Source organism: Myotis daubentonii, chromosome 1 (genome assembly GCF_963259705.1).
Source record: "Myotis daubentonii chromosome 1, mMyoDau2.1, whole genome shotgun sequence".
Lineage (NCBI taxonomy): Eukaryota > Metazoa > Chordata > Mammalia > Chiroptera > Vespertilionidae > Myotis > Myotis daubentonii.
The window spans coordinates 43,441,021-43,453,578 of record NC_081840.1 but is presented as its reverse complement, the minus strand read 5'-3'; the positions used below and the strand labels follow the sequence as shown (position 1 = coordinate 43,453,578).

Genomic DNA, 12,558 nt, shown 5'->3' with positions numbered 1-12,558 from the left:
TGGCTAATCAGGGCTATATGCAAATTAACTGCCAACTAAGATTGGCAGTTAACTGCCAACAAGATGGCGGTTAACTGCCAACAAGATGGCGGTTAATTTGCATATGTAGGCACAATGCAGGGAGGCGAAAGGGAAAGCAGGAAGAAGCCCCCTGCCACTGACAGTGATCGGAAACCCAGGGGGGAGCTAAGAGCTGGGGGGCAGGGCAAAGGCGGCCCTGGGGGCCTTTGCCCTGCCCCCCAGCCATGATCAGAGAATCAGGTGCCTTTTCCGCCCTGGCCAGTGATAGCAGGAAGTAGGGGTGGAGCCAGCGATGGATGCTGGGCACAGTCGAAGCTGGCAGTCCCAGGAGCTAGGGGTCCCTTCCCTGGGCCTAAAGCGAAGCCCACGATCGCGGGGCCACTGCCACTGCGGGTCCCCGCTGCCCGGGCCGGACGCCTCAGCCAGAGGCGTCAGGCCTGGGCAAGGAGCCGATCCTGTGATTGGCGGGTGATGGGGGTCAATGCCTGAGGGCTCCCAGTATGTGAGAGGGGGCAGGGTGGGCTGAGGGACACTCCCCCCTGCCCCACACCCAGTGCACGAATTTCGTGCACCGGGCCCCTAGTTTATAATAAATGTACTACTCTGGTGGGGGATGTTGATAATGGGGGAGGCTTTTCCTGTGTGGACAGGAATCCTATATATTGAAAGGGTAATATGCAAACTGACCCTAACAGCAGAAAGACTGGGAATGACGGGTCACTATGACACACTGGCCACCAGGGGGCAGACACTCAATGCAGGAGCTGCCCTCTGATGGTCAGTGTGCTCCCACAGGGAGAGCTCTGCTCAGCCACAAGCCAGGCTGATGGCTGCCAGCACAGTGGTGGTGGTGGTGGGAGCCTCTCCCGCCTCCTCAGCAGCACTAAGGATGTCCGACTGCAGGTTAGGTCTGCTCCCCGCTGGCAGGTGGACATCTCCTGAGGGCTGCTGGGCTGCCAGAGGGATGTCTGACTGCCAGCTTGGGCCCGATCCCCCAGGAAGCAGGCCTAAGCCAGTAGGTGGACATCCTCCAAGGGGTCCCAGGCTGCAAGAGGGCATAGGCCGGGCTGAGGGACACCCCCGAGTGCACAAATTTTTGTGCACTGGGCCTCTAGTAGATAATAAATCTCTGTACTTTTCTCTTATTTTGCTGTAAGTCTAAAACGACACTTTAAAATAAAGTCTATTATTTTTAAAAAGCTATAGAAATAAAAGATGAAATAAAAGAATGAGAATAATCCCAGTCTCTCAGAAGTCGTCTCATACTCCTTCCAGTCACTAGCCCTCTCTTTCCCCACCTTGCTAAGAATGACCACTATCCTGCCTTCTACCAGCATAAATGAGTTGTGGCCAGTTTTTACACTTTATATAAATGAAATCATATCGTAGGTACTTGAATGTCTGGCTTCTTTCACGCTTATGTTTGTGAGATTCATGCACATTGTGTGTGATTCTATATTAGATCATTCCCTCTCGTTGCTGTATAGCATTCCACCATGTGAATATGCCACAATTTGTCTATCTGCTCTACTCTTGATAGGCATTTGAGTAATTTCTAGGTCAGATAGTAAAAATATAAATAGTGTTGCTATGAATATTCCGGTATGTCTTTTAGAGAACATATGCACACAGTTTCAATTGGTTACTGTTATGGACTGAATATTTATGTCCCTTCTAATTCACCTGTTGAAACCTTAATACCTAATGTGATTATATATGGAGATAGGGTCCATGAGGAAGTCATAAAGGTTAAATGAAGTCATAAGGGCTGGTGCCCTTATCAGAAGAGAAAGAGACAGACACCAGAACTAGCTCTCTCTGTCATGGGAGGATACAGTAAGATGGAGCTGCAAGCCAAAAAGAGAACGCTCACCAAGAACCCAATCGGCTGGCATTTAGATCTTAAACTTACCAGTTTCCAGAACAGTGAGAAATAAATTTCTGTTGTTTAACCGCCCAGTTTGTGATGGCAGCCTGAGCACACTGCTACAAATATATACCTAGAAATGGTAAGCTGGGTCATAAGGAATGCTTACAGGCATACCCCAGAGACATTGCAGGTTCGTAATCCTTTTGCTGATGGACGGTCTTGCCTTCAATTTGTAAAAATGCAACATCTGTAAAGTGCAATGAAGCAAAAAGCAAAAAAACAAGGTATGCCTATATATTCACCTGTAATATATACTCCCTCCAATTTTTCCAAAGTGGCTACCAGCAGTGTATAATAGCTGCATTTCTTGACCAACACTTAGTACTTTTTATCTTTTCTATTTTAGCCACTCTGGTGAGTGTGTAATGGCATTGCATTGTGGTTTTAATTTCCATTTTTTGGATGATTATTGAAATTAAGTCATTTTCACCTTTAATGATTATTTCAGACATTCTCCTTTGTGAAGAGTCCATTCAAATATTTTGTATTTTTTATTGGATTGTCTTTTTAAAATATATATATATATATATATATATATATATATATATATATATATATATATATATATATTATTGATTTCAGAGAGGAAGAGTGAGGGAGAGAGATAGAAGCATCAATGATGAGAGAGAATCATTGATTGGATGCCTCCTGCACCACCCCTACTGGAGATCGAGCCCGCAACCTGGGTATGTGCCCTTGACCAGAATCGAACCAGGACCCTTCAGTCCACAGGCCGACACTCTATCCACTGAGCCAAACCGGCTAGGGCTGGATTGTCTTTTTTAAGGATTTGTTCAAGATTCCAAATGCTTTGTCAGATCTAACTTCTCCCACTCTGTGGATTACCTTTTCACTTTCTCTTTTTTTGTTATTGTTTTACCTATGTCTCCTTTTCCCCCAATTGACGCCCCCCCCCCAGCCATTAATGAACAGTCTTAATTTTAATATATTCTATATTATCAATTTTGTAAAACTAACTTTTAGTATGTTCTGAACATCCACAATGTCCTAGGTGTCTTCAAAACAAAAACAAGAAGGCTCAATCCTTTCTAGGAGCAGCATGACACAGCCATGTACACGCTAAGTGCTACACACAGTGTCACTCTTTACATTTTTAAGGTGCTTTCTAATGGATATGCCATTTCTCCATGCTCTGTAGAAAACTAAGTATTCATATATTTATTTTTTATTGTTGGCCACAGTGTTTTTTAAACATTTACTTAGGCTGTTGAGTATCAACTTCTAAGCCCCTTTGTTTATGGCCATCGAGAATTGGAACTGAAAAGAAAATCAAGCATCTGATCTGAGGTGTGAGTTTTTTGAGAAGGTATGTTCTCTCAATTATGAAAGTCAAAAGAAATATCTAGAAGTCATGTTCTCCAGCTCAGAATCATCAGGTTAGGGCAATATTTTGTTCAAACACTCTTGACTACCTGGGTGTGGTCCCCCAGCTATCAGCTCTGCTTGGAGGAATTTCCTACCTTAGAAAACAAAGAGAGATAGTCAAAGAGCCTTGGATTAGGGAAATCATCATCATTGATGAGGTTTTTTCCAAGAGAGCATCTTGCAACAGAAATCCTTCAGTTCCCTAGCCCTTTTCCTAAGCTTTCATGAGAAAATGCAGTGAAACATATCTAAGTCTCTGCTTCTCCTTATCAGTGGTTTTTACAGTATATGCCAAAGAATCTAGGGTTTCTGAGACATACTTCAGAGGCTCCACAAATATTTGATTTGTTTCATTTTTAAAACAGATTTTTGTATTGCCAAAATTTAACATATTGCAAAACTGCCCACACATTAATTTGAGGTTAAGTCATTTCAGTGTAGACCAGTGATGGCGAACCTTTTGAGCTTGGCGTGTCAGCATTTTAAAAACCCTAACTTAACTCTGGTGATGTGTCACATATAGAAATTTTTTGATATTTGCAACCATAGTAAAACAAAGATTTATATTTTTTGATATTTATTTTATATATTTAAATGCCATTTAACAAAGAAAAATCAGCCAAAAAAATGAGTTTGCGTGTCACCTCTGACACGCGTGTCATAGGTTCGCCATCACTGGTGTAGACCCAGAATTCATCTCCACCTGCCATCTTTGTAATTGAAGCCCATGCCCAAGATTTCAAGATGAATCATTTAAAAACCACTCATATTTGTATCTACTTCTCTGGATCAGAATTTTCTTAATAGTATACAACCAAAACAGAGGCATAAGAAATAAACTGTCCCTAGGCAGCTATGACTGCATTTGTCCATAACCTCCAACTTCAAAAAAAAAATAATGTTTCGAGCACAGAAACAGCAGGGGCAAGGGTCCAGTGGCAGTGGGGCCAAAAAATACGTTTTCTGAGCGTGGTCTGAAGACTTTGTATTTATTATTTTAGCTACCCCATTTCCTTACAATTAATTCCCTTTTGCTAAAAACAAAAAGAAACCCCGCAAGACAACAACAAACCAACCTCATTTTTTGGTTTTTTTAAATTTACCTATAAAGGTAATGTTAAAATTTTGAACTTTCAAATGTTTAGTAATAAAGCACAAGTTTTCATCTACTTTATACGTTGAGGTTCTGTGACAGGCTTTGTTTTAAAATTTAATTTGAAAACCACAGAACTGAATAACTTCCCCGACTCCTGTCTTAGCCTCCCTCCAGCTATTTCTGTGCCAGTCTAACCACATCATGCCTCCACCCAAAAAAATTTTTTTAAACTGTTATCTAATAGGGAATCCTATAAAGTAAAGTTCAAATTATTTGCATGACTACAAGGCCCTTCAAGATTTGGCACATGGTAGTGGGTACTCAATCACTATTTGTTGAACAAATCAGTAAAAACTGGAGACTGTAAGATCGAGCCACACTATCCTACATTCCTTGAGTTTCAACAACTATAGTAATTATTATATGCTGCTTACACATAATTATTGCATTTATACACGGTGCTTTCCACACACGTCATCTCATTTAAATCTATTGTCTACAAACAAGATGAGCTTAGGAAAATAAGGGAAAATGCTTTCTTGGAAGGCAGGTATATACATTACCTCAAGAAGCTGCGAAGTTTAAGATTTTCCTAACATAATATCTTGATAATGGGTCACTGAGGACTATAAAGGTTTGTAAGTAAAACACTCCTGGTCTGGCGTTCACCAGGCTCTTAGGAGAGGTCAACGGTGGTACATATCTGGGCACCACATGGAGAGACCTGGGACGTTTTTAGAAATAAACGTTTTATCTTGCAAGTATCTGGGACTTAAACAGTGAACATAACCACAAAGACCTAAACATAGTAATTCTCCTTGACTTCACAGCCAATGCAAATCTGGGGGCTTGGCTTGTTTGTTTGTTTTTTTCTAGTATATTTTTATTGATTTCAGAAAGGAAGGGAGAAAGAGAGAAAGGAGAAGCATCAATGATGAGAGAGAACCATTGATTGGCTGCCTCCTGCAGAGGGATCTAGCCCAAATGTGGCTTATGCCCAGACGGGAATTGAACCCTGACCTCCTGGTTCATAGGCTGACGCTTAATCCCAGGCTTTAACTCACTTCCCTGAGGACACCCTCTCCAGTGTTACTGACGGGTTTCCCTGGAGCCTGGGCCTGGGAGATGGGTGTGAGTTCTGCCACTCCCCAAGGAGGTTCATACCCCAACTGATAACACCTCCCCACCCCCTCGCCAGCGTTACTAACCACTACATGAGGTCATACGTGCCGACTTCACCTCCTCATTCACGCCGCTGACCCTCACCACCCTGCGCCCACCACTGGGCCCACCCTGTCCCCTCCGCTCTCTCCGCGGAGGCCGCGGGACACCCGTGCGCGCCGCCCGCCGGCGTCCTCGCCGCTCGCCCCGAGGGGCCCGCGTGCGCGCTCCGGCCGCCCCGCCCCCAGCGGCGCGCGCCCCACGGCGTCTGCGGGGCGGGGGCCGCGGCGCGCCGGCCATGGAGGCCCTGCGGAGAGCCCACGAGGCCGCGCTGCGGCTGCTGCTGAGCCGGCCCTGGGCCGCGGGCGCCGCCTCCCGCCCGAAGCCCCGCGCCTCGGAGGTGCTGACGCAGCACCTGCTGCAGCGGCGCCTGCCGCACTGGACCTCCTTCTGCGTGCCCTACAGCGCCGTCCGCAACGACCAGTTCGGCCTCTCGCACTTCAACTGGCCGGTGCCGGGCGCCAACTACCACGTCCTGCGCACCGGCTGCTTCCCCTTCATCAAGTATCACTGCTCCAAGGCCCCCTGGCAGGACCTGGCCCGGCAGGACCGGTTCTTCACGGCGCTCAAGGTCGTCAACCTCGGTGAGTGGCCCGGGCGGGGGAAGCTCGTCCCACCGACGACGGCCCGGCTGTTTGCAAAGCAACGCTGACCACCCGCTCGCTCCGAGGCCCGAGGCCGAGACCCCGGCCCAGGGTCAGACCGCGTTGGCCCGGGAGGAGCCCTGTTTCGGCCGCGTGCAGGCTCTCCCGGGCGCACGGGCTCGCCACGCGCGCCCCTCGCTGTTGGGGTTCCCGGTCCCTGCCTCCGCGCCCCGCCACACCCACTCCTCCAGCACAGGCCGGGGCTCTGGGCGTTTGTACCCGACCCCGCCCTCCCGGTCAGCGCTCCTGGGGCTAAGCTGTTGCTACTGACTCGTCCTTGGAAAGTGGGCGCTGTCCACAGGCCTGGGGATCACCCTGGGGGGGAGGCATTCCAGCCTCACTGCCCACCGCTCTTAACTGGAGGACCCCTGTATTGGGCAGTAAGAAGGAGGGTGTAAGCCACTGGAAAGTAGCTCTGAAGTTTAAAAAATGCCTTACTGCATGGCAGGGTATGTCCCCATGAACATATATATGCGTGCGTTCATATTCTAAAAACTGGAACTACCTTTTTAAAGTTTCTTTGTTTTGTTAATAGGGAATCCCAGCAAGTTCCTTTTGCTAAAAGCACTGAAGGTTTTCACCAGTCATATTAGTTTGCTCAGATGCTAGGCCTAAAAGATACTTAAAAGGCTGCCCCTTTCATATTTGTAGGTTTTCATGGGAATATTCTAATCCTGAGAGTGTTTACTCTTGCTGGTTGTTTATTTTCTTTTGGTTAATGACAGAAGAGGCATAAACATGGACACGAGGTGTCCTTTATAGATCAGTGAAAAATAGGCCTCAGGATGTTTTGAACCTATTAATTGCTGATACTACAATAGTCCAAATTTTAGTAATTCAAAAGCTTGACGTGGGAGCTGAACCATGTTACCCAACCCGTTTTTCAAACTAGAATGAAAGCTAAAGCAGCTGCACTAGTGTTATGTCGTCTGATCCCTCATTCAATTTAAATATGGTAGGTATGTTTGGACATATAATAACTCACAGATGTCAGTCATGGTTTTTTTGAGCCATTGCTCCCCTGGGATTATCCTGGGTTCAGTCCAGTAAGGAGCAGATTATTTAGCAATGTGTAATCCTTTAAACAAATGTCTTATTGTTTGGCTGATGAACTATAGAGCATGCCCACTAATTCTGAGGTTGATAGGAAGTTGAAAGGGTTAGGTGACTTAGATAGTTCAATTCATAGTTATTTGGCATGATGACTAGAGAAAAAGTGTAACAGGAGCCCAGTGCCTTCTTTTTTAAAGTTTTCACGCTTTAAAACCTAACACTTTAGGAACACCTTAGTGATTAGGGTTGTTTTGTTTTTAGGTAGAAAGAAATTAAAAGAAAAGTAGGATACCTAGAACATTCTCATATGGAAAAGTAAAACCTTTTGAAGAAAGAAAAAACAGTTGTAGGGGTGTGTGTGTGTGTGTGTGTGTGTGTGTGTGTGTGTGTGTGTAAGAGAAGGTTGAAGAGTGATTGGTCTTTTAGAAATTCAAAAAATCCTGCTCAGATGTGAATAAGAGTTTTAAGTTAAACAGAAAGGAAAACTTTCTGCTCATGCATACTTTCATACAAATTGGATTGTACTGATAAAGGGAATTTATTTTTGGATTTTGTAAAGAGTAATGTATCCACCAATTTGGTAATATTTATTTTGTAATTTTGTCTGAAGTTTAGGGAATGTGAATTAGATAATAGGATTCCTTCCTATTCTATGATGTACAGTTGCCCCTCTGGATCATTAAGTACATAGTTTATTGATAAAAAATACTCAGGATTTTATTTGTCTTCTTCCCTTCCAAATTAGAAATTATCAGAGTGATTCATTTTTCCATTTTGTAAATAATAGAGATTTCTCTCTTACCCATTTGTTCTCTTTCTCCTCTGCCTTTTCTTCAGTGGAAGCTGACATTTTACTGATGGTTTATCAGTCTGTGTATCCTGCTGGGAAGTAGATTGAGATTTAAGAAAAGCAACTTACCATTGGAATGAATGGGTAATCAGAGACTTGCTACGAAGTTCTAATTTTTTTTAAGTGCTTAATTTGACAGTGGTTTGTTTACCTACTGTTCAGCTGACTCAAAATGAATTATTATGCAAAGAACTGACTTTCCAGTTCATTTTAATGTTATGATACGTTTCAAACAGGCTGGAAAATTTTTAATTTTTCATGGAATCTTATAGATTTTAAAGCATATGTGATATAGATAAAGAAAATTGTGTTTTTAATGTGTAAATTATACAGCATACATGGCAACTCTTCCCATATAGTGTATTAGCCTGACTGTATTAAATATACTGCAGGAAAAAAATATATAGAATTTCTGACTCCTATATCACAACTCCATCCCCGATCAAACAGCATTACTGCTAATAGCTCTTAGTTGTTTCCTGATAAGAGACATTGTTATTATTAAACTAGTAATCTTTGATCAGTCCTCCATTTTAGCTGAAAAAAATATTAACCATTTATTTGTGTGATTTTTTTAAGTGTCAATATTTAACTGAAAACTGTGGTAAATACTGTAAAACAAACAAAATTTTCAGTGTCACCAGCTATTCTTTATGTCCTTAGAATTGGTTTAAAAGGGATATGTTATATATTTTACTCTCAGTATGTTTAGAAAATTAATAATTGCCTCTAGAGCCTGTTTTTCTTCCTCACGCCATTGATTTTCAGGTTTTGAACTCTGATGTCGTATTTTAAATTTGTATTTTATTTCACCTGCTCCCTCTACTCTTTGCTTTTTTCCTACCTCTCTTGTTTTTTTTTTTTCTTCTCTTGTTCACTACCCCACCCCTTGTCCTACTAGCCTCCCCCCCCTTTTTGGTTAAATAATTTATAAATAGCTTTATGTTGCTAGTTTTTATGGATATTTTATGACACTCCTTTTAGAGAATTCTTTTGTGTATTACCAAGGCAAAGAAGGTAATATATTGTAAAGTATTTCATAGGAGTTCCAGGGAACCCTGTGATAGTGAGTGACAAGCTGTGACCCAGTATATTCCTAAAAATAGAGAGGTGCCCGCTTGAATGGGCATTTTTGCTTCTTCTCATTGCCAGCTAGTGATGCTTCTCCTGATTAATCTTTGGCATTACAGTGACTGGAATGCAGCTTCAGGGAATAAGCACAAAGTAGTTCAATGCACTTATACTCTCAAAAAGAGCATAGCACAGCAAATACACTCTTGCAGAAAAATAAGAAAAAAGAGTAAGCAATATTAGTCCTGAGCCTGTGTTGATTTCTCTATTAATGAGAAAGAAAATGATTTTCCAAATGTGCAGCTCTAACCCTTTAAAATTTCATTTTGGTCCAATTCCTACACAGCAACAATAAAATTAATACTTTTTTCTGTGTGGAGCATACAATATTTTTTATTGATTCATGTGCCTAAGGTTTTCTGCATACTTTTTAATGTGTTAATGATCATTGATTTTAAATAAATGCTTTAAAAAAGATGGTAATTGTGAAAGTTCGTGTCCAACATAGTCTCTCATATGCATATCCAAATCTCAGTGTAGTATATGTTTAGTTTTATGTATCACAAATGGCAGTTAATCTCAAGTATATCAGCAAAATCTTACCAAATGGAAATATTCCGAGAAAGAAACACATTGGAGTCTACTATGTGTCTATTTTAAATAGGTTGAAAAAAGCTTGTCTTCAATCAAATATAAAAATACTATTTCTCATGCCTGTTATTATATTAAAATCTTCCTTAGAGTCAAGTTTTACCGTGGTTTTGAAGAGCGCTATTTGACCCGGGTTTTTTTTTTAAGTTGTACAAAAAAATTACTTTAGCCATCAATGTTACTGTGTAACTTAAAGTTGACCCAGTGATTTAAGCTCATCCAGGAGTATCTACAACTAAATTAATGAATATTCTATGTTTTCTTATTTGTGAAAAGAATAGAGAATTACTTCATAATTACTTGGAGGTAATGAATTCGTGCTTGTAAAGTGCTTTGAACTAAAATTTATACCAGCCGTATCTTTAGGTTTAAAAATGTCTAGGTTCACACAATTATCATGTTCCCCAAACAGATGAAACTTGAGCTCTTAGGCAGTCAATACTTAACTCCTATTTTTATAATTTGATAATTTGTTGACATTGGTAAAGAGTACTGTGCAACTTGTATCATGACAAATACATGGGTGCATGATTAATACGTATTGACATTGGGAAATAATGTATTCATTTGTTTTTTAGGTATTCCAACTTTATTATATGGACTTGGCTCCTGGTTATTTGCTAGAGTCACAGAGACTGTGCACACCAGATATGGACCAGTAACAGTTTATTTTCTAAATAAAGAAGATGAAGGTGCCATGTATTAAAAGTGTACATTGGAGAACATAAATATTAGTGGATTTTCTCTTGTGTGTATGTGCAGTATTTATTTTTGATCCTTTAAAATAAAACTTTTGCAAATACTTTGTTCTTTCCTATGGTGTCTGGTGCTTTAAGATGAATCATGGCCCTCCAGAGGCAAAGTTTTTCCTACATTGTTATATGTCACACACTCTGTTTAGCCCATGGGAACTAGGAACACATGATGCTTATACCAACTTTTTTCCTAGGACTAGATTAAACTACAGTTAAAAATAATTATAACACATGTAGATTCTGTAGTTAGGTATTAACAAATTCCCTTTGAAGAGAAAATAATAGACACCCACACAAAGAAGAAAGGGAAAAATCTTTTATATGACGTTGGAAAAGTACGATATATTGTGAAGATGATATAATATTATTGGTAAATCCAAAATGGATGAGAATTCTATTTGCAGTCTGAAATCTAAACCATTTAGCTACCAGGATTTTAAATGGAAATTTATTAAAGCCCTTGTACCATTTACCTGGATAAGAGGTAAACTTTTTAAAAAAATTTTAAATTGAATGTATTGGGGTGACACTGGTTAATAAAATTATGTAGGTTTCAGGTGTATATTGTATTGTGTGTTCACCACCCCAAGTCAGGTTTCCTTCCATCACCATCTATTCCTGCTTTACCCTCTTCTACCTCCCCCCAATTCCCTTTCCCCCTGGTAAGCACCGTACTGAACTCTCTGAGTTGTTTATTTTCTTTGCTTCATCCCTTCACCTTTTCCACCCAGCCACCACCCCCCCCCCACCCCTGACAGCTGTCAGTCTGTTCTCTGTATCTAAGAGTCTGTTTCTATTTTGTTTGTTAGTTTATTTTCTTCCTAGAGCCCCGATGCCTGAAATTCGTGCAAGAGTAGGCCTTCCTTCCCCTGGCTGCCGGCACCGGCTTGCTTCCCACTGGCACCCGGGACCCGGGACCCGGGACCCGGGACCCGGGCTTTCCTCACAGCCCTGGATTTGTTTGGAAGGTCGTCCAGTCTAATTAGCATATTACCCTTTTATTATTATAGATTGCCTAAAGAATCCAATACCAACTATAATAATAACAACACTGGTTAATGTAAATGCAGCAAGATGAATGAAATAAAGATTTATTAAAAGTTAAAATAGCATACTGATAAAGCTGTAAGGACAATTAAGATCCAGAAAGACCCAGAAAAAATAAATTTGATAACTGTTTATAAAAGCAATTAGCTGAAATGGTACATATCTATAGACTTATTGGCGACGGGAAGTGGGCTGAAATTTTAAAGACCTGATGGCAGTTTTGCATTATAATTTTATTAAGTTAATTGCATTTTTGAAAGCAAAGTCATTTAAAAAATTTATCCTTGGGGGTAGTTACAGAATACCCAGATGAATGGTAAATTTCAGAAATTTGGAGTAATTTAGGGAGAAATAAGTAGAACTATTTCATTTCTAAACCAATGGATGTTTAAGATTTATGATCTCTCCCATAATTACAAACATACATTATATATCATTTTATGTTAATGTGTTGTTGATACTCTACAACATTTACACATTTTGTGCAAAATATTTTATAAAATTCAATCTAAACAACATTTGGGTGCTTGCTTCTGGCAAATCAGTAGAGAAAGTGAGTGGAAGTGATAGAGGTGAAAGCACCAGAATAATGAGGTAATACAAACGGGCTTCGCTAAAGGTAGTCATTTTAAGAAAGCTACAGAGAGTGAAGTGTTCTTAAATATATGTACTGTTCACTTGTCTAAAAGCAATTCTAAGTAACACTTTAATCAAAGAAATATTTATGCCAGTATAGTTGGTCCAGAAGAATATACTTGACACTAGTTAAATGAATGGCTTACACAAAGGAGATAGTGTTACATTAAGCTTCATTAATAATAAAACTGACTATT

General features: G+C 40.9%; 1 protein-coding gene across 2 annotated transcripts; it reads left to right on the top strand.

Moving 5' to 3' along the window:
* The first annotated feature begins 5,838 nt into the window (after nt 1-5,838).
* C1H15orf61 (chromosome 1 C15orf61 homolog) lies at nt 5,839-10,728 on the top strand. Of its 2 annotated transcripts, XM_059697378.1 has the most exons (3): nt 5,839-6,238; nt 8,189-8,285; nt 10,502-10,728. In XM_059697378.1, exons 1-2 carry the CDS (start codon nt 5,893-5,895, stop codon nt 8,242-8,244), a joined length of 402 nt encoding a protein of 133 aa, XP_059553361.1. In that variant the 5' UTR covers nt 5,839-5,892; the 3' UTR covers nt 8,245-8,285; nt 10,502-10,728. The 2 variants fall into 2 exon arrangements, with proteins under 2 accessions (XP_059553361.1, XP_059553351.1); XM_059697368.1 differs by lacking the exon at nt 8,189-8,285 and having other exon boundaries at nt 5,841-6,238.
* Nucleotides 10,729-12,558: the final 1,830 nt, after the last annotated feature.